At 34.3% G+C, this 23,868-nt stretch overlaps 1 protein-coding gene across 4 annotated transcripts in view; it reads right to left on the reverse strand.

Moving 5' to 3' along the window:
* Positions 1-254: 254 nt before the first annotated feature.
* The window catches only part of LOC126966867 (homeobox protein abdominal-B-like), a 165,909-nt gene continuing 142,295 nt past the window's right edge, over positions 255-23,868 (reverse strand). For 2 of the 4 annotated variants that reach the window (XM_050811143.1, XM_050811144.1), the window contains 4 exons: positions 20,365-20,417; positions 13,912-13,958; positions 7,322-7,915; positions 255-3,879 (listed from right to left, as the gene is read on the reverse strand). In XM_050811143.1, coding sequence (XP_050667100.1) covers positions 3,485-3,879; positions 7,322-7,874 — 948 coding nt within the window. In that variant the 5' untranslated portion in view covers positions 7,875-7,915; positions 13,912-13,958; positions 20,365-20,417 and the 3' untranslated portion in view covers positions 255-3,484. Of the gene's footprint in view, positions 3,880-7,321; positions 7,916-13,911; positions 13,959-20,329; positions 20,418-23,868 lie in introns of all 4 variants that reach the window. The other 2 variants (XM_050811141.1, XM_050811140.1) reach the window with 1 other exon arrangement.

Here is a 23,868-nt window from a genome sequence, read left to right on the forward strand (position 1 = left end):
AGCATTACTGTGTATCGGTCTGAAGGGTGCTGGTGAAGTTACTGGGCAAATGAGACTTAACATCTTCAGCGTGACGAGCGCAATTGTATTGCCGCTCAGTTTTTGGTTTTTTCAAGAATCCTGAGCGGCACTGTATTGTAATGAGTAGGGCGTATGAATTGCCAACAGCTCCTCGTCTCACATACCATCAAGTGACACGTATGCTCGCTAGTAGACATAAAAAAAAATAAAAAGGTTGAAAGAAAATAAGCCAGGACACGACGAAATATTTAATTTTCATTATTTTTCTTACATTTCTTTTCTAAATTCGTCATAACTGTTGAGAGCACATTCAATTAGGTAATTATATATTGTTACTTAACAAAACCGCACACTCGATCTGTCGAGATTTCAACTAAATTAATTTATCTGTACAGCGTTTACGAATTTTTATAACTATAACGATAGAAGGAAGTATGATTTAGTTATAATCGTAAGTCGAATTAAATTATGGTTTATACATAGATTCTACATTAACTTAATCTGAAAAGCAATATTCACGAAGAGTAATTTATATTTTAAATGGCACATCCAATTCTTACATAATCTAAGTACTTGGCCAATCAATGATATTAGTTTCATGTAATTATAATTAGGGACATATTTTTATGTCGTTTATATGTTTACAATTGACATTAATTTCACATGACTTTTGTAATTCAAAATTTGCTTTTCAGAGGGGAGAAGAAGCTTAATATGTATGGCAGTTACTATTTAGATACAAAGTTTATTAGATATATTATATGGGATAAGGAACCACACCTTTTATATAAAATAGGGTAACTTATGTTCGCTATATCAGTAACTAGCTTAAATAAATATGTCGATAAAACCCGATTTTATTCATGATATAAAGGTTCAAAATTAAATGAATATTAATTTTCATCCATGTCTTTAAGCAAGAGGTCTAAAACTCAATGAGATTCTTGAGGATTCGTCTCTGTATTACTTAAGCTATTGCAAAAATTTAAGCGTATATTGCTTGTGTATATACTATTTAACAGGGTTATTGCCTCAAAACTAGTAGATAAAAGGAGTGGTTTAGTTTCATAAATGCACAGAAGTTAAGATGGATTTGCGCTAATGTAGAAATTCGGTCAACTAGACGAGGTCGCCATTTTGTACAAACATCTAACCATCTATGCCAGAACAACAGATATAGCATATGTACTACCATAGAACAATTACATAGATACGATACAATAGGAAAGTACGAAGCTATATTATGATAACCTTAAACATGGTATGACTTTTCATGTTACTTATACGAATACACTTACAATAGAAAACTGTACATATTTAGAGATTTAATTCGATGTACTACAGTAAAATACAGCTATAAATGACGATAAAGGCTGTAAGTATATAAATAAATAATAAAATATTTAACTAAAACAAAAAAGCGAAAAGATCGTCTTAAGCGAAATTAAAATGAGTCATAGGACAATAATGCACCTGCCCCTATCACCTAAGTTTTAAAGACAAGGCTCTCTGAATACCCGGCGTCTCTCTAACATATCCCAATAATTTAAAGATATCAAACAAGTGCTTTAACATATGAAATTTTAATAAAAAAAAGTTAAATAAAGATCAAAAATATCGTTGCTCACATTGATTTAATTTGTATGAATGAAAACATGTATACAAAAAAACTTTTTTAATAAGACGTTAGGTCTCAAAAGCCCAGTAATGGTAAATGTTACTATAACATAATTAATGACTTTCTTAGTAATCCACTGATTGGGAATGGAGCGACTGCTATCAGGCTATTTAATGACAAATAAAAGAATTCCTCTGAGTTTCTTGCGTTTTTCTCAGGTCTGAGGCATTCATTTCCAAATGTGTAGAAGTTTTTGACTCTCAATAAATGATTTCATATCCTATTTTGAATAAAAATATTTGAATTTGAATGATACTATCTACGGCGCCTTTCAAACCGTAACACAACAGGGCCCGATTCGGCGGAGGGCAACTGGGGCTACAGCCACAATAGAGACATCGGAAAAAAAATTCAAATTCAGACTAATGAACAACTTTTCTTTCGTTTCTTTCGCATTTTAATTTAACCTACAATAATTTGTATAAACATGATTATATTCAAGATAAACAGAAATCGTCGATGTATATTTTCTTACACGAAAAACTAAATTGACCATTTCATTTGGAAAATATCTTGGGGCTGGCCCCAAAATATGGCCCCTGGGGGGCCTCCACTCTTTTGTTGCCCCGAGACTATGTCAGAAAAAGCCCTCGAACTGATAATCGTTTGTAACTTTATATTTCTTTCTTTTTTCTTTATAAGTGTGAGCTTGGACATTTTTTTCCTATGATGAAGCTTTCCTTTGATATCATTAAAATACTGAGATGGAAGAGAGACAATGGTCTTCAGCAAGCTTCGTTTTTTTAGTTATAACATCAACTTCAATATCAAACAACAGTAACTTAATGTAACTACTGGAACCAAGTTAAAGCTTTGTCAGAAATCCATAATTTAAATAACAAAAATTCATTAGATAGAAAATAAACATTAATAAATATTTGATCAATCTTGACACAATAATATTATGAGAGTACAAGTAAAAATATTTTTCAAAGACAACTGCCACCAAATTAACCCAAATAATTCAACAATTTGGTAACGAAAATAAATGTAACTGATTAAGAATTGAACAGCGATAAGAAAACAACTTAGAGCATTTAATCAAAAGAAGATGACATGCGCACGACGCCCATATCGCAACTATAATGATTGTCCTTTAAAGGACATTTCTAACGCACACAGAGCAAATCAAAAAACTAACGGCTATATTGTTACGCACGCACACAATAAAAATGAGCTCACAAATAAACAATTACGCACAACAAACAAGAATCTTAGCTGTGTGCATGAACCTTATGTAATATTACGGGTATGAGTCGTATTATTGAAAACTACCATCCATCCATGCCGTCTTCGGTTGATTAAATACTCCAAGTAATACAACAATAAGCAGTCTCACAAATATTGTACAAAAATCCATTTCAATAAACTAGAAATATTCATATGCTCAATTGCATAAGTGGACACTTATATAACTTCAAATACAATAATATCTAGCTTTATCAATATCAGGAATCGTAACTACATATATACTACTAGTTTCGATATTACATGCACATAATTTGTAATTAATACTATACACATAAGACGAAACATTATTATAATGAGATTCTCTGGGACTCGCCTATCGCGCGCACTAGTCGTGGCACTGCACTGGTTAAAAGCGTCAATATTGCGTTCCTATACCTACCACACGTTAAAGCCCTTTTAGTCTATTGGCTAACTTTGGACGTCGACCTTTAAGTACAACCATCAGAAACTTCACTCGAGTCCTTTGGAACTACACCTTCGGATTTAGCTGGGAATACCGTGGTGAAGGGGATAAGTCCCAGAGAAAGGCGCGGGTCACTGGTGGTGTTTCGCTGGCGGGGCGTGGTGCAGCGCCACATGGTGAGGGGCATGATGATGCGCACTATGGTGGTTGTGGTTATTGGCGTTTGAATTATTATTGTTATTTTGTGCCGCCTGTGCCGCTTGCCTCTGCGAATTCTTCTTATTCTTCATCCGTCTGTTCTGGAACCATATCTTCACCTGCCTCTCGGTGAGGTTCAGATTCCTCGCCAGTTCCCATCTCTTTTGTTTGGACACGTAAGCGTTGAAAAGGAACTCTTTCTCTAATTCAAGTGTTTGGAACTTTGAGTATGGCTTGCGTTTTTTGCGCACGGAGACCTGGCCAGTCCAATCCAGAGGATTCGATGATCCACAACCAACGCCCACTCCCACAGACATGGAGAGCGAACCTGTACAAAAAAATAAATAAATTTTATCGCCGTAATTATTTTACTACAGTCAGTTATGCAATGAGAAAATTTCGTAAATAAAATTGATCAGGTTATAAGTAAGTTTTTAATATTTCAGAAGCCTATATGAAATTTTAGTCTATATTCATCCCGTTACAAAAGACTACATTCAAACTAAATTTCATTAAAATCGTTCGCGAACTTCATTTACTTATTAAGATAGAAAGGCATAGTACAATCGTGACTACTTATCTTAAAGTTTGTTAGTTTTTCAGTTTAACATCCAAAAAGTACTAAAATAGACAGAGATACTGTTGCATTTATAATATCTATATGAAATTAAGAAACTATTCAAAGTCTTACTTTGAACTTTATGCCAACACGAGTACCTACAAAACACCATCACTAATTTGCGAATTACTATTCAATGCTCGCAAACAACCTATTGTACAGGTACGGTGTTACAGTGTTACTATCGAATGCTGCGATTAATGTAGGCGGTTGCTTTGATGAGGTAACCGGCTATTTGTATGCGTCTTACAACCTTTCCGATCTGATGCAAACTGCACCGTTTCCTATACCAAACGACAATCTGCGTTCATTTTGATATAGATGCCTCATTGTTTAGCGAATGAATGCACTGTCGTAAGATTATTCAGGTGTCAACAATCATATTTATTAATTTGTGTCATGCAAACTTATATCTGACGTACTTTAAGTAATAAGATACTAAATAGTAAACTACGCCAAGTTATGTGACTTAAGTCGCATGAAATTATAATATCCATCCAAGCGAAATAATTTGTTTTTGTTTTAAAAGGCCGCGTCCATACAAGAGACAATAGAGATTTTATAGTCGGAAATAAAATCTAGTTTGCCAGCTCCCTGACATTTTCGTTCGTCATAATAAAATTGAAAATTGTTAAACTTTACAGAATACACCTATTTTTATGATGCCGTAAACATAACTGTGTGTTTGTATAATAATATATGTATGTTGTGCAAATTTACAGACACATGAATCATACCTAATAATGACGGAATTGCGAAAAAAAAGATTCAAACCAGAGCAGATTTTGCTGCTCAATTTCGTTCCAGCTGATTGATATTAATATACTTAATTTATGAAAACAATCTATTAGTAAAGTCTCTTTTAATAACAATTATATTAAAGAGCAAATTGTTTCTTACACTGTTATGATAAGCTTCGTTAAAACTAAAATATTCCGAACCAGAATTGGGACGCGTAAATTAAGCAAATGTAGTCCGAGACATAAATTATTAGCAACGACTGATGCATTCATGTTATTTACACGAAACAATTATTTAAAGAGAGCGTAACAACAAGCGGAGTTGTCAATTAAGAGAGGATAGGTAGCGATCATTGGTAATAAAATTGTGGGCTCCATTCGCCCATAAACTCACCTACCCAGACCGCGAAATCTTAAGAAAACTTGTCACTCGCTAACAACAGTCTTTAACCCTCGCTGTAAGGTCGAGAATCGCTTGCGGCGATGAGCATTTGCAACCTTATTTCAATTAAGGTTAAGTGTCAAGAATTCACGATTTTAAACAAGATGAATTTATTTTATAACTGAATTAGAGCGCTTTGTCTGTATGTTTTGCGACCTTCAGATAAGCTTTTTAAAAACAAGGAACTAATTTGTTAGCTGCGACAAATTGGAGAGGACGATTTGGTGATAAACTATGATATTACGTAAGCTTATTTGTAAATAAAATGTATGTGACGCGTATCAATAAAATATGTTTGTACGACTCCCCGTATATTAGCATCATACAATTCAAAATCAATGTCAACTTCAGGTGGGCAATAAACATACATTCATAAAGTGACGCGCACACCTCGTATAACTTTTTCAACAATTGTTTCCTTTTAATAGGCCATTATATGTACGTTCACGCAAAACTATATCGAGCTACACGTCTGCTGTAGTAGAGGTGTGTTTCTGTGATCTGTTTAGACACGCAGCGATGGAAAGCGAATTGTAGAGCCGGCCGATTTGAATGAAGGCTTTTATTGCTCTCGTATTGACACATAGTATACTAATTAAGTTTAGGATGTAAACCGGTGTTATTGAATGGTCATGACTCAGTCGCGGTTTTACGATATCATAAAGTGATATAGTGGGGTGATTCCTGGATACCAACCACAATTCAACGAGATATAGCGCTTACGTCTATACGCATAGAGTCCACATTATTACTCTGTACTACAATAAAAATGTGTTGTACTCTGTGGAAGCAAACCTGTGGTCAGTATTCAAATTCGCTTTTGACATTTACCCAAATTAGACACGTGAAGTAATATAGAAATATCAACTCTATTACGAAATGCTTAAGAATGAAATTCCTTAAATATTCTCAGCGTCATTCACCAAAAAGTTTGTATTTTCCACTAATCTATTTATTGCAGCAATATTTGGTTTATTACACCGGCTACTTCTCAAATTGTTTATTGTCTTAACTCCATTCAGGTATTGTATTTATTTATTAGTTATACATTTTTATTGGTGCTTCATTTAACATAAAGTTTAATTTATTGTTGATAGTAAAGTGCCGTTTTACATGCCCTATAAAACGGTGCTTATGGTACGTTTTTAAACATTTGTAGCACGTGTTTCGTTCATTCATCAAATTTATGGTGTTCTGTGGGAAAATGTTTTGATTTGGAATTTATATTGCTTCATCGATAGACGTTTACTGTTTGGACCATAACTTACGCTTACTTAGCTTATCCCATTACAGGCTTCTTTACGTGGTAATATCTGAGTACTTTGGTATTACCTATTTCATTTTTTAATTTCATAAGAAGCTCCTTACAAATTGTAGAGTAGGTATTCTGTCAATTTTTTACATTACTATAGGTAGCATAAATATAATCACTTATGATCTAGAGTTTTGGATAAATACAAAAAATATATGAAAAAAGTTATATTTTTGAACTTTAAAATATGCTGGTATTTTCATAGACGTACGCCTAGTTTTCATATTATTATAACGTCCGTGCTGCCAATGCATTGTATGCATTGTATGTAGGTAGAGTTTCAAGATAACATTACTCTCCCACACTCGCAACGCCAGCTAGCTTGTATGCGTAACGCACACTTATTAATATTGTCAATGTGTGCCTCCCAACAGCGCCATCTACTGACGAATGGAGTTAAACAAATGAGGTGGAGGGTCAAGGTTGAAAAACCCATTATTAATATTTTGTTTTTACAAACATTTATATTTCACAAAAGTTACGGGTTTTTGTCTCGCTTACAGGGAAAAAACCCACAGTATTAATGGTGCAATTGTTTCACAAATTCCGGACACTGTTTTATTTATTATCGTTAATTTTAAAGTTATGAATAAATTTAAAAAAAAATTGACAAATAGAAAGGAAAATTAATGAGATGTAATTTGACTGTTTACTGACCTGGTAAGGCGCTTGAAGGTGGGTATGGTGCACTGGACACTGACTCAGGAGCGTAGTTGCGGAGGCCGTAGGCATCGTGAGAGAAGCCAGACGCCTCAGAGACTGCAGCTCGTCTCTCGTCGCCTACGTAGGGCAGGGGCTGGTCGCCCCGCGGCGCTCCGTACGGGTAGTTCCAGCACGGCTGGGAGAACCCTTGGTGACAGCCGTCCGTGTACGGCTTGTATTCCCCACCGCTGGCCGGCCAGAACGGTAACGCCGACTTGCGTTCTCTCTCCACCGGGATGTTGTAATACGTCGGCCCCGCCGGGTACTGGTGCTCGAAGGAGCCGTCCGGGGGGTAGCCCCAGGACTGCTGCGCGTGGCGGATGACGCCCGGCTCGGGCTCGTAGCGCTTGGCCGGGATGTGCAGCGGCTGGGGAGGGTTGGAGCCCACGGACGCCGGCGACGCGGAGGAGGCCGACGGAGGAGCAGCCGCCGGGGCCGCGGGGGGCGAGCCGCCCGGGGGCGAGGCGTGCGCCTCCTCGTACAGGGCGCCGCCGACGCCGTTCATCATGGTCCACCAGGCCGGCCCGGCGGAGTGCCCGGAGGCGGGCGCTGGCGACGCGGCGGCCGCATCGCAGGGCGCGAGCCCCCCGACATGGGTGTCAGGGTACAGGGTGGCGGCCGGGCAAGCCACGGGGGAGCAGGCACAGGCCGGGGTTCACGCGGGCAGCGGGCACATGTCGCCGACCACGCAGCGACACATGAAAGTTAAAAGGCGGTCCCCGATTTAGCCAGCGAACGATGTCACACTACTGGAAAATCTAAAGTTTCACAAACGTCAGAAAACCAAACTAAATCTTTTTAAAGTCCAAGCGACAAAGTTATTTAATCTATAATGTAAACTGTTTAAACTCAAGTCCGAATATTTTAGTCTTAGTACAAAAACAATTCGTATAAGACACAAGTTTGTGACGGGAAGCAAGTCGCGAGTGTATCGTAAGGTTCGCGAGAACGGAGAACACAGTAATACACGAAGCGCGCAGTCGGCAGCGCGGTCGAGCGCGGAGTGGCGACGTGCCGCGGTGTGCGGAGCTCGAGCACACACGCGCAACCCGCCGCCCGCCATCTAGCGGCGGGCGGCGGTACTAGCGCCGACTCGCACGGAGCGACGTCCGGCCGCCCGCTCCCGCTACGCTTTATGGAGATCCGCATTCGCATTCAACCATTTAGACTCTTGTAACTAATTCGATGGATAATTTAATTATATTTTACCAAATTATATTTCTATTCCAATCTTATGATTCTGAATATATTTTTATCTTATTCGAAGGTTATGTCTGTATTATTATTTAGTGTAACGCAAGCTTTTTTCAGTATAAATTTTTACCTAGTAGTATTTACAGGCTCCTCTCAATCGACCATATAAGAAAAAAGATACGACTTTAATACAGACTATAAGTATGACTTTTAATTGAATAATTATTTTACCTTAACATATTTTTTAAGTATTCATAATATGTTGCAAAGGTTAATACTTTACTAGGGCAATGTTAATTATTGTGCATAGACTTATTAGATCAAATATCTTGATATGTAGTTATGTATGCCCTTGGTCGTTGGATGTTCAAAGCGCGTGTCGCGGGTGCGTAGTAAATCCATTAATGGGCGCAAAATAGCCATAAACTGCCGTTTAACCAAACTGCAAGCGTCACTCGACGAGTTGCCATCAATAAAAAACGCGAGACTTTATGACGGCAACTCACTCACGTTTTATTGTGAATATAAACTTAATTTTATCGTCTGTTAATTTCACCACAAACAATCCTAGACTCTAGACATATTAAATTATAACTATAATCTGTGTCAGTGTCAAGGTCGCGATACACTGCTCGTAATTTTTACTATTACCACAGAATACATAATATATGACGTTAGAAGTAATTTAGAGCGAGATAGAATTTGTATTGCTTCTCGCTCATTTTGGAAGCCCCTTATAATAAATTCGACAAAACATACACAATGTACTACTGCACAATAAAACCTACAATATTTCACACCTAAAAAAATACATGTTCTGTTTACACAAGAAACAGCTATAAAATATGTCAAGTTAACAAAAGAAACAGCATACACACATGCTAAGTATTGTCATAACTCTTGTAATCGCTCGCGGATTCCTTTCAACGCATTATTTTAATTTTGGCCGACTTGTAAATATAAAGTATGAGATTTTGCATCGATGAATCAATTTCCCACACTTAGCTATTGTTGGGTGCCTTCATAATTACGCAACGACACTAGAGGAACGGTTAAATTTGTCAATGGACGTGCTCTTGTGAGTTTATTTAGGATTATTTTGTGCAAATTTATTTCATAAAGACATCAATATGTTATATAGGCGAGTCCCTACCTGCGTTTTTCAAATACTTTTCATATTTTATATAAAGTCTATAATATAGAACCATTCTTAACTTGAAACGTTTCTTCACAGTTCAAACTCAAAAATATTTTCATTTTAAACTACTCAAATTCTGTATGAATAACACAATAAACTCAATATTTTTTGTTATTATTTTAGTTATTACATATATTAAGACTGATGGTTGATCTTCCTTACAATAATTTTCAATAAAAATCTAATAGTAACAAAAAGCCAACTACCTATAGGTCTTTACGAATGGCATATTATGAGCTTAAAATAGTTACATACACTTAAGTAAATACTGTTCACGATAGTAGTAGATATAAATATGCTCTAATAATTTAATCAAAGAAATTGTTATCATCAACTGCCTTATAATAATAATACATATATAACGCTTATCTCCCATAAGAGTTAGGTACACCACAAAGCATGATTTACCACCAGATTCCATGCTCATCTCGCATCGACCCTAGCATTTCTTGGACTTCCATTAATATCTCTATTTTGAGCATTCAATCTGATTTTTATATGAGAATAAGGGACCGGACGAGCAAGACGTTCAGCTGATGGTAATTGATACGCCCTACCCATTACAATGCAGTGTGGCGCTCAGGATTCTTGAAAACTCAAAAAAGAAACCCAGAAAAGACATAAGATGTTAATTCTCATTTACCCAGTAATTTCACTACCTACGACGCCCCTCAGACCGAAACACAATAATGCTTACACTTTACTGTTTCACGGCAGAAACAGGCGCCGTTGTGGTACTCATAATCTAGCCGGAATCTTGTGCAAAGGAGGAGGTGACGATGGTAAAGTATTCAATCAACATTCACTCAAGCCCTACACAAACCAAACCCGAACATTCCCTTTTCTCGCAGCAACCATTTTAATCTCCCAAATCAAGCCGAGCAACAAGAAAAAGGTATATAAAATAAAAACGTTATGCAAGACAAGGAACAAAAAATCATTATCGTGTTTTAAATCAGTGCCTTGTGTGCTGGAGTCGTGTTGAATGACAGACACAAACACAGCAAGGAGTGCACGCCTGAGCCGAGCAAGCGCGTCTATAAATATTTACATTAGGAAACTCTCCAGGCCAATGGCTGGTATGAGGCATGTAAATAGGAACATATTCTTATCTCTAACGTTGCGTTACGCAAATAAAGATGTTTGGGCTACCTCTATAGCTAGTTTTATTTAAAACTCTACGTTCAGCAATACACAATTTGCTGCGTGTCGGTTCTTCTCAATCAAATTTGATTTTGGAGTATTTTTTTTAATGAAAATAAGGAAGGAGATGAGTAGGACGTTCAGCTGATGGTAATTGATACGCCTTACCCATTACAATGCAGTGTCGCTCAGGATTATTGAAAAACCCAAAAATTCTGAGCGGCACTACAACTGCGCTCGTCACCTTGAGACATAAGTTGTCAAGTCTCATTTGGCCAGTAATTTCACTAGCTACGACGCCCTTCAGACCGAAACATAGTAACGTTTACACATTACTGCTTCACGGCAGAAATACGCGCCGTTGTGGTACCTGTAATCTGGCCGGCTTCCTGTGCAAAGGAGCCTCCCATTGGTGGTAAGTAATTTAATAAGTAGATCATACATTCATTTAAAAATTTAATTAAAACGCATAAAAGTCATTTTATTTCTCAAAAAAAATTCCTTTAGAATTCTTTTTGATGTCACTTCACACACTACCACCGCTTCGGAAACAAATGGCGCTCTGAGGGACAAAAAACGGCGCAAGAAACTCTCCCAGCATATTTATTTTGCGATTTTTTAATAAAATATATGATAAGTATAATATTTATACTGCCATCGACGTGAATTTCAGTTTTTCACAAATTCCGCGGGAATCATGGATTTTTTCAGGATAAAATGTAGCCTGTGTCCTTTTCCAAGCTCTAATCTATCGCTGTACCAAATTTCATCAAAATCGGTAGAGTAGCTCCGGCGTAAAAGCGTAGCAAACAAACTCACATTTATAATATTAGTACGGATAGGTGAGTTAAAATTGGATGTAGTTCCAGAAAAACGTTCCAAGCCACAAACATCACATTTTAAGTAATTTGTGTTTAATGTTTAATAAATATTGGTGTATTCCATACATGTGGGTTGAGCTATTAAGTCATGATGTCATTTAAAGAGTGACGATAGGGCTGCCATTTTTTGTCAGTCCGTTAATATGAATCACGTGACCAGTTTTGTGTTTTTAACTCAATTTCGACATGATTGTGGTTTGGAACATTTTTCTGGAATTATGTCCAATTGTAAGTTAAAATAATGTAAATTTATAACCTATATACTAATATTTTTTAAACGAAAGCATGTTAGTAAAGAACAAAGATGTCCATTTATACCAGGTCACAGTTAAAAAATCTCGTTGAAAGCTAATTTCAGTTAACGAGCTTTCTCTTATCGGTGCATATCGTAAATTAACTTTTTATAGGTCCTGATTGTTAGTTACTGGTTCCGTTACAAACGTATCTTATATGATTCTTAACATTAAATTGGCATCATATTTTAAAACATCTCTGTTCCTTGTACGTGTCTTCTATAAATTGAGCCGAGGTTCGAGGAATTAAAAATAAATTTAACGCTTTAATAATTGGGTAGTTTTAAAACTGATTGCGATATCCAGTAACACAAATATTGTCTTTAGTTATCAATGGTAGTTTATACTACTGAAAAATAGAAGATACATTTAATATAAAGTATAAAAATGTGATTATAATTGGTATTGGGCAAATATGTAATCGTTAGTAAGTAGTAATTTGGAATAACAAATATTGCTTGCTGGTATTTATTTATTAAAAACTAACCATGAATTAATTGAGTTTGGGTGTAGGTACTCTTTTTAAATCATTAATTAATTAGACTTGAATCAATATTCTTAAAACACTATTAATGACATTAGCATTTGCTAAGCAAGAGTACTTAAGTATTATTTAGCTCATTTTTAAACCTAGGCTTTATTGCTTGAGGGAGATATCCGTAGACATACTGTTAAGTAAATATGGTATGCGTTTTTTGAAGTTATACTTCTTTAGGTGCGTTATGAAAAATTGATGAGAGTGAAATTTTAAGATGCGCGCGCATCACTGTAACACAAGAGTAACAAGGGTGAAGTTGGTTGCTAAAATTTTCTGACGTTTGCGACATTCGTTTTTTTTTTATTTCTTAGTTCATTATTAGGATAGGCAAAGGGTTCAAGCCCGTACAGCCGTATTCAGTATAGCAATTTATTGTCAAAGCCATCGTTGCATTATTTTTGAAGTTATACGTCTTTTGGCACGTTATGAAAAAATTATGGTACTTCTAAGTTACCTATGACTAGAGTGCAGCTATATATATATATATATATAGTATATTATACATATGATTAGGATATATAATTAAGCTCCTTCATAATGATTTTATGTACGAAAAAATCTAGTGATGAGGTAAGGAAATCGATAAAACCAATATTTCAGTAGTGTAGTAAATATTTTATCGTTATAATATTATGATAGCTGGCATTCAGCGAACAGGGTATATTTATATTTCAACCATGAGGCCTTGTTCTTGTACTAAGAATAAATGACAATTCGAGTCTTTGGAATGAATGGATGTATTTTAACATAGAATTATTATTAAGTAGTTATCTGTATGAAGGTCAAGTTATGTCACTAGATCAAGACCATGGTTATCAAACACCATGGGTCGATAAGTGCGATAGATTACGTAAGGTACTACGTCTCAACAATCACGTAGCTTACAAGGGATGATGCCATAAGTCTTCCGGAAGTAGTTTCGTGTCTTTTTGGAATTGGTTTTAAAGTAGATATTATCGCCAGTAATTCAGTCAAATCTGTGTGAACATTTTTTTTCTCGCAAATATAACTGTATTAAGGATTTATATTAGAGGGGCTAACAGGTAGCTAATTTGATTTTAAGTGAATATTGTTAAGGATGGGCAACTGTAGTAGAATAATGAGTTACCGGCTTTTTAAATATTGTTTTCTCACATAAAAGCTACTGAAATTAGTTTTTTGTAATAAAACCGATTATCTGAAGGAGCGACAAATTTGAAATGTTATTTTTAACAAACATTCAGCTGGCTTTTGACTTATTCATGACAGATAATAGAAAATTATAAATATTATTATAAAGTGATAGATTAGATATTCACCTTGTCGTAAGCTAGCGAGCGATGTCTGCGTGAAGGGGCACTGCAATCTGTAAATAATATCAACACAGAGTATATAAATGTTTTTATATAAACATAACGAGAATACGGTACGGATGAGAATTGAAATCACATCACCATACACAGATAAAATTTTAAAACGATGCGGGCCTTGATCCCACGACCTCTCGCGTTCCGTGCGAGTACTCTTCCAACTCAGCTAACCGTTCGAGTGACGTATCGTCATAAAATCTTTTTAAAAACATAACAAATTGATCACATCACCGTTCATATACGCTGTTGCTGATGCAGCATGCACAGTGAATGAATTCTTACAGTGTTATTAAATATATTTATTTTACTTAAACTTATTATCTAAATGAAAACAGAAAGAAGGTATTTGGTTGAAGGTAGAAGTTTGTATTATTGAGCCATCTTTGGTTTATTATAGTATCATGTAACATAAACTAATTAATGTGAAAGTGCATATAATTATTTTAAAGTAGGTCTCAATATATATTATTTGTCTATAAAACATTTTACTTTTATATTTTGAACATATAAATGTTATTTTTTATATTAAGAAGGGCGCGGAAAAATAATGTAAGTGTAGCTATACACTTAGAAATTTTTGAGGCTATAGTCTAGAAACATACCTACTCCAGTTTTAAGGTGCAGCAACGCATTTCTAGACCACTGCTATTGCATGTTCATGGGCGATTTTTTTTACTTTCCATAAGTTAAGCCAGTTGCCCATTTGTTATATAAACATATATATATATATACAAATAAGCTCGTCTCATTTTAACTTATAACGTCAACACAAACGAACTCATGCCATTTTATTTTAAACCTCTTCATTTCATTGACAAATCTCTACAATTCCCAATTTTATATCTTAGCCTTATTCCGTTACGAATATAAATCCTTTCTAAGTCATTCGATACGGCACAAAGTCACGAAGTTTACATAAAATAGGTGATTTGCGCCGATTGCCACGGTTTTTTCCTTCGTCGGGGTGTGGAACGCACCAACCCACTTATATTTCAAAGAAAAAAATATGTTTACAGGGTTTTTTCGTTAACGATCGGAGACTTGGACGCGTTAGCGATCGTAAATCTGTTTTGTGTTTTGTAACAATTACCCACGTTTCCGTGGAGTGACTTTAAACAGATTTTTCAGGATACTGTTAGTCTATGTACAAGAGGAAATATTATCTATATATGTGAGTAAATATGAGACATGATGACAGATGGCCGATGGGGCAGTAAAGTCCTCGAATGGCAACCACGTAACGGAAGATATAGTGTTGGTAGACCCCCACAAGATGGAACGATGACGTGGTCAAGATCGCCGGAATACGTTGGATGAGGGCAGCGCAGAACCGATCTTCGTGGAGATCTCTGGGGGAGGCTTTTGTCCAGCATAAGGCTGAGATGATGAAGTAAAACTCAGGCAATTTGCTGAAGAGTCAGTCAGAATCGGTTATAAGCTGAGGTGCGTCCAAATTAGGTCAGGTCAGCTTCAACTTTTAACACTATTGTGTTTCTCAGGAACATTTTCATATTTATTTCCATGTCCAAAAGGCGATGCTATTTTCAAATTAAACAGTTGTTTCTTTGAGACTATTCTAAACATAATCATATATTTCTATATAGTAGGTACCTATAATTATGATAACGCCGTATTTAAGCACAAATATTTAAAATATTTTATATACAATGTTAAACCTATTCATAACAACATAGCTGTGTTTAAATTCAGTCATTCGCTTTAAATTCATAACATTGAGATCTAAGGCTTCTATCGAAATACAGATCTGAGTTCTTTTTTGTTAATTTTTATTCAAGAATGGGTAAATAGCTGCATAGCTATAGCGCACAGCACTCGCTCCGACATTTACGACTCAATTTAAAAGCATGCCGCCTCCATCGTCGAGTGTTTTCATCACCAATACAGTAAGGTCTATCTGTCTGTTTAAACATAATCCCGTTGTAGACCTTACACCGCTGGTGAATATATGTTTCTATAATGTGGTGACAGGACAAGTTAAGTATGTATCACAATGTGAGGCTTTATCTTCATTGGTTTGCCTTTCAATTTGTTTCCCACGCACGATTGAAAATTTTAATTAGTTCATACATCGATAAACGAAACCTAGTTTAGCTGCCTACAAAAAAAACAAATCTATTATATTTATAGCTGAACCGATAGACGTTGTTCTTTTCATAATTCCACCGGTTCGAAAATATATGTTTGTAGCGAACTCTCCTATTCCTAGGCTCGTATAGTTCGTAAATTATTTGTATGTAAGTTAAGTGAATAAAATGTAGTCATAATAATTATATTTCTTAGTCTTTTATAATAATAATTTAAAACTAAATCATTTAACCATTATTACTTGTTAGCATATAAGTTTTTTTTTTCTCTTAAACTAATGTTTACTTTGTGAAAATTATTAACGCTTTGGTAGATACCTGTAATTGTTTGTAACATTAAGTGCATTATATTTAGTCTGTATTATAAATATAAAATGCATCAATGTACACAAATGTTGATATTTCTAAATAAATAATTGAATAATAAGAAAAACTCTTGCATGGTATTTCGTAAAATCCGTTCTTAGCTGACCTTTACTCGGCAAAAGGAATATTCCAATCAAATTTCAAGTCTCTACACCTTATGGTTCCAGAGATATCGTAATGAGTCAATATATCGGTGGAAATCTCTTATATATATAAATATATGCAGACTAGAGGTTTCCCGTGACTTCTTCCGCTTTTATCAGTGCTATCATGTTAGCCTATATACAAAACCATCATATATCTGTCATCGCTACGGCAGCGTTTTCGTAAGATAGGTTTTCGTTCGACCGTTTTTTCTCTGACTTAGGTACTTTGCAAATCCAACACCATGAAATTTTTTTTTTGTTTTGGGTTAATATTATGTGGTTTTCTATATCTAACAAAATTTTAAAAGTTGGTTCATATATCCAGAAATTGTACCTCCTACAATCTCACAAACATTTTCCTCTTTATAATTATTATAGATTAGTTAATATAAAATATGTTATGGCACAGATCTGCCAAAACTTCCTACGTATTTAGTAGATATAAATGTACGTATAGGATAGAAAGATGACGTTAACAGATATGTTTACGTAACACAGAAATATTTACAATAACAAGTGGAGGGGAGCCGTAGACTGTCCGAGAGTTTAATGGTGCGAGAACAGACTGGATCATATCCCTGAGTTTACGACGCGAAAGTAAACTGCCGATTCATTTGCAATTCTAACTGCGATTTAGAAACGGTTCACCGACAATCCCGGGACAAACTGACGTCAATAATCGCTCTCATTTTATATAAATATAAGCATATTATATGTATATACTCAGGGCTGTGCATTGGTTTTCTAGCAAGGTAGGCACTGTGAATCTAACAAGTCGTAGTTCGGCTTTGGAATATACAAAGATTGCTTACCGTAGGTATCTACGGTCTATATCTAGTATCTAGCGTAAGGAAAAATTTTATGAGTGGGTGTTCAAAAAAAGTTTGGTTATAAAATAACGGAACCAAATTAAACTAAATTAACTTTAACACTAGTGCTATATTTATTTAGGTTTATAACGAGGTAAGCACTGCCTAATTGCCTACATAATATGCACGCCCCTGCATATACTATTCCATAAATATACGAAAAGAATGGAGTACTATATAATATCACGAAAGATAAGCAATTGTTTCACATCTTTCTATATAGGTATTAATTAATATGCTTACTTATTACAAATGAATTTCCCAACAGAAACGACTTCACTTTACGCGTACTTCTATCATAAAGACCATCGTATCTTTTGACAGATTCTGATACTGCGAAGATTCTAGAATTCAGCGAAAGTCCAAGTCTTCTAAAGTCTTTGGAAAGTCGTTGGTTTGATAGATGATAGAATCATCAATATTCTGTTATTTATATTATAATAATAGGTTATTTAAATGCAATAAGCATACAATACCTACACCGAGGTAGATCCATTTCTCATCGGAACCACATTGGTCACAAGATTGGGCTTAGCACATGATGTACATACAAAACGTTTCGTAACGCGGTGGGCTTTGCGTTTAGTATTCGATACAAAAACAGATATTATCTTCAAGGGCATTGAGACGGTGGAACGCCCAGAATAGATCGCCTCGATCGATACAACCATGAATTAGAATGACTAGTTTATACAAATATTTCAAGTGGTCGAACTTAGAACCTTAAGAAAACAGAAAAGTTCTGAATTTCTTCTATTACAGGGGCTTAATTAAAATGATGTATATTTAAAGTTAGAAATAATAATACAGATTGTAACCCTTATAAATAGTACCTTGTATCAATGACTAACACTAATGTAAATCAAACAAAGTAGGTACCATGAAAAGTATTTGTTTAATCAGATAGCGTGTGTGTCTTGGAGTCGAAACTTTAAGATGCTAGAAGTATATTTTATTTAAATAAAACACTTTTAAAGGATCAAAACGCGTGTAATTGTAACTGTTTTTACATTCTTGTTTTGCGCAAAAGTTACATTATAATTTAAGTTAACCCGACGTTTCAAGACCTTTCCAGATATCGTTTTCAGGGGGACTGCAGATGAATTGAATGAGACGAGATCTAATGTAAAACAGTTACAATTCCACGCGTTTAAATCCTTTAAAAGTGTTTTATTGAAATATGTAACTTAATTATATATGTAATAACTGATAAAGCGCCTAGTTTTCAAAAACATTCTGAAAACTCTTGATTTTGACTCAAGGCGTCTCTTAAAAACTACTCTATTACACTACTGTTTTAAACTAACTGCGCAATTTCGACAGAAATTCTACAATTCAAAAGGTGACTAAAATGTCATTAGAATACTTATCAATTAAAATAAATCTTAATCGTGGATAAGATTCATATTATGAATAACTGTTATGTGGCATTTGAATGTATTTTCCGACTTACTTTTCGATATATTTAGCACCATTAGTTAACCTTTAGTTACTACACATAGCGAGTGATTTATGATCTGTATAAAATTCGTTGTGAATAATTTTACTGTTAACATGTAAATTTATTGACATTTCCAGTTTACTTAACATATTCCTAAATAATGCAACTTGTTTACTAGTTGGAGATCTGTGCTAATTATGTAGATACCTAATAAATTTTTGTAGTGAATATATATTAACTTTTTAAAAATACTGCAGTTACTTATGAGTAAAGAAATTGAGCATTAAATGAAAATAAGTATAATAAAGTATAGCGCAGGGAAGTTTATTAAAATATTAATATTAAGAGGATAAAGATGGCTTTAATAAAATAGATACAAGGTTAAGGTTAAATATACACGTCTTAGTAATGTTTTTTTACATTAATTATATAGAGAAAATTCGTATTATCAAAATATTAATACCGTTAAGATGTTCTATATTAAAATATAATATACCTATATGTAGGTAATAAAAAAGTTAAAACATACTGAAAGGTTTTACAAATACACACAATTTTCTCGATGAAAGCCTACGCAGAGTTGAAAAACAGAACAAAAAATACTTAAAAAGCCTTTAAAGAAAAAAAGGCTTTTCACAATACTATTTGCATGTCATTTGTATATAATTTCTATACACCAATTTAGTAATTTAATAATACACGAGAAAAAAATCAATTAATTTTTATAAAAAATATTCATATTATATTTGGAGCCATGAGTAGGTTTTTGATGTATCAAAACATCTAATTGAAGATAGCAATGATCATAATTTATATTCTTTATCTCTGGAGAGAGACAGTTCATGAATATTAATGTTTATAGATACCAGATAGTAGGACATTTGATATGCTTATAACAGTAATGCTATATTAAGCTGGTTAAATTGTATTTTGTACAGTTATAAACAGCTCTGATGTCACAGGTCAATCATGTTTTTATGAGAATAAGGGCGAGACTAGTAGGATGTTCAGCTGATGGGTATAAGCCCTGCCCATTACAATATAGTGCCGCTCAGAATTATTGAAAAACCCATAAACTCCGAGCGATACTACAATTGCGCTCGTCACCTTGAGACATAAGTCTCATTTGCCAAGTAATTTCACTAGCTACGGCGCCCTTTAGACCGAAACACAATAATGCTTACACAAAAATGCTTCACGGCAGAAAAAGGCGCCGTTGTGGTACCCATAATCTAGCCAGCATCCTGTGCAAAGGAGCCCCGCCCCCCACTGGACTGACTGGATTTCTGGACTGTGATTAAACGTGAATGACAGTAAACCAAAAAAAAAAAAATAAAGGAAATAAAATAATTTAAAGTGATAGTGAGAAAAATTATGAAAATAATAATGATAATGAAAAGCAGTGAGTGTGGAAATAAACAAAAATAATTGAATTCAAACCTTAGTATCATGTTCTGTGTGGCGTCGCGCCTCACCTGTTAATAAGGTTCGACCGCGGTTCCCGCACGCTCGAGCCTTCGCTGCTAGCCTGCAACAATTACAAAAGTAAAAGTCAAAGTGAAAAATAATTATTTTTATACAGAATACTCGATGCCTCAGCCATAAGTGTATTTGTCACATTGAATCATTTGACTCCCCACTAAAGTAATTGTAATACAACTTTCTCAGCGCAATACATCCTTTCCCCCAGCCCCTTATTTAACTATATGTTATATTAAAGCACGTTATTTATGCATAGTCAATAGTATTAGTTTAGTTTAAGCATTCGTAGATACTCATGTTTTCCCAGTTTCTTCGAATTCGTTCAAAAACATTTTGTATTCGGTTACAAGCAAGTTTCATCCTCCAACACGTAGATAGAGTTATATGAAAAGGTTTTTGAGGTTTATTATAAATTGCTGAAATTAGCGACTTTTGCTAAAATTGAATAGTCACATTTAAAATTCTTACAATAGTATATAGTAATATTACACGACTGATTAAAAATATCAAAACTGAGGCAATAAATTAAATAATTTAAAATTCAATAATTTCTATGATAATATAATTGCACTAATTACTAATTTAATCTTCCACAAAAATAATTACTATTTTACACTACATAAGCAAGGAAACCCCTAACTTATAAGATAGAATAAAATTTTTATTTATTTATTAAGTACATAAATAACTTATGTATTTTGACAACTTACGTGATGACAGCTTATTTCTGTAGACTCTTTAAAGCAGCAAAAATTCAATAATATACATTTTGGCTGCGGATAGTTAACGATACCAATTCAGAGCTTGATATATTCGGTAGTGGGCTGGTCAGGTTTAAAGAAAGTGTTGTTAAACACTTAGCTGGTACTCAATCTGCATTTTTCAAAGAAGTAGTTTTTCTTTTTTATTCGTCTCCATTATTTCAATTAATAATTTGTACTTTCATATCTTATTTTGTTTTTATTGTAGCGATAGTATTAGTTCTATTTTTCAGAAGTAATTAGGGAGTATTTTTTGTAATTTTTATGTTCACCATATTTGTCCTATACTTTAGTACTACTAATTGTAACATAAGAAAGAAAATTGTTTTGTATATAATGTGGTGTGCTTTAATAAATAAAGTAATAAATCAATCTACGTATCCCTTAAAGAATATTCCATATACAGTTTTTACTTTGTTACGATATTATTATACCAACTATATTTTTCGAGTCAACAATGTTTCCAGATTTGTTCGTAACCCATTATTTTAGTACAACGAACCCTCTGTCATATATTAGTTTCAGAAATATGTATGTTGGTTTTATTAACCCTTTCAAATGTGGCAGACAGTCAAACTACTGTTCTAATAATGAAGCTTATTATGTTTTTAAAGACAAAAACTAAACGAATTATAAACGCTTTGCTAGAGAAAAATATCAATGTTGTTACTGAAGATATAATTATTTATATATTTCACGAACTGCTACAAAGTTCAAATAATACCTTAATTTATTTACGATTTGTGTTAGTTAATGCACCAGATAAACTCGCAAGTATAATAATAATAATAACCTTTATTTCTCACCAGCAACCAAAATTAAAATATAGCGAAAACTTAAAAATACAGGGGATACATAAGTTTTGGTCGTGGATCGCTGGTGCCTGTGGTAGGTAATAAAATACCTGTATTACTAGTCACCAGGATTCCACTTTTACACAGTGACTAAAAAGCTTGATATTCCAAAGAATAGAGGTAAATGTGTGTGTGTGTGTATGTGTGTGAGTATGTGTGTGTGTGTGTGTGTGTGTGTGTGTGTGTGTGTGTGTGTGTATGAGAGAGAGAGAGGGGTGTATGTGCAAACATGCGTACGATAGGGTGTTCTCGGTTTATAGGTGTGCTAACTATCCAAGACCTCCAGAAGTCTCTCTATGTGACATTAGTCTTGCAAAAGGAGCCATTCGTGTGCAGCTGACCGACATTTGTACATGTTTAGACCATACAAACATAATACCTTGTGTAGCTTATTAAAAAGGTGCGGTCCCAGAAACAGAAAGAATCTGCGGCTAAATGCATAAGAATCTAGATAATATTACGAACTATGGCGAAGAATGAAAAGAAACGAAAGGGAAAGAGTATTTGTGGCATAAACTTACAAATTACTAGCGTAATGACAAACATAGTGCGAGAAGAGTAGAAAAACGTGCGAGAAAGAAGGACATCTCTTACGGAAATAGAGTAAGATAGAACGGGACAGCGAATAAATTGTTACTGTTTGTTTTGTTTGACAAGATATAAGCAGTGAGCCACGCTTGGCATAAGATCCTTACCTCCTTATTCATAATGGTCTGCTAACTTTAAACAGCCGCTTAGGAGTGTTTTTTCTCATTCTGACTTAGGTCAATAGAAGAAGACAGAGTGAGAATTAGCAATGCTTTAAGTTAGCAGACTATTATGAATAAGGGGGTTAGTATTTTGAACATTAAACATTGTAATAATATAAACTATTATTTAATTTTATGAAAATTTGTAGTTTCTATTTTCTACAGCACGACTTTTATGAAACTTCCCCACAGCATTGATAATTATTCTGTATAAACTTAAGCAATAATCATATTTGTGTCTATACTAAGTTATGGCTTCTGTTTATGGCAAAAAAGCCGAACCAACCCTCGTAAGTAAGTCAAGGCATTCCAGCTATAAATGCCCACCAAAGCTAAATTTATTTTATCGCTTATTCCACTTAAGAAATAGGTTTTAAGTATTCCCAATATTTTATGTAATTTGTCGTCGCACTTTTTAGTAGCGAAAAATATATATGGGGTCACAGTGAATAAAATCGAAGTAAGTAATGTCATTCCTTACACAATAGATATGTTATTCAAATCAGGTGTAGTCTTTTATTTTTACTCTTTTAATATTAAAATTGGGCTTCATATTGGTTTTCTATATACGGCAGTAATGTTATTAAAATATAATGTATTTATATATTATATGCATGTGAAATTGAAATTCAACTATTTTTATTTAAAATAGGACTAAAATCATTCAAACATTTGAAAGATTGAGTGATTATATTAAACTGGTTATTAAAATATTTTGTGTAAATATTTTAACAGCAAAATAAAAATGAAATAGAAGTTCTATGTTTCTTTTCAGTTTTAGTCTTTAGCTAGTAACTAATAAAATGTGTTTAATACTTTGATATTTCAAGTGTCAAAATTGAATGTATACTGTTTATAGTAAATGTAATTTATTTGTCAACACTATTATATTTCAAAACGATTCGGAAAAGGCTCCCGGAAGATTATTTCAACAATGGCAGAATAGTTGAAAAGTGCTTCAGATCGTAAATTATACCTTGCTGAAAGATGATTTTTATTTTGCAATTTACGTGTTAGGAAATACGTGACCAGACGTAAAGTGTACAATATATCTTAAGGGACTACGCGCACTTATTCAGCTCCATTCGCGTTTCGCTGAACGATTTTGGTCACACTTATACAGCTCTGCTTCT

This window comes from Leptidea sinapis, chromosome 11 (assembly GCF_905404315.1).
Source record: "Leptidea sinapis chromosome 11, ilLepSina1.1, whole genome shotgun sequence".
Classification (NCBI taxonomy): Eukaryota; Metazoa; Arthropoda; class Insecta; order Lepidoptera; family Pieridae; genus Leptidea; species Leptidea sinapis.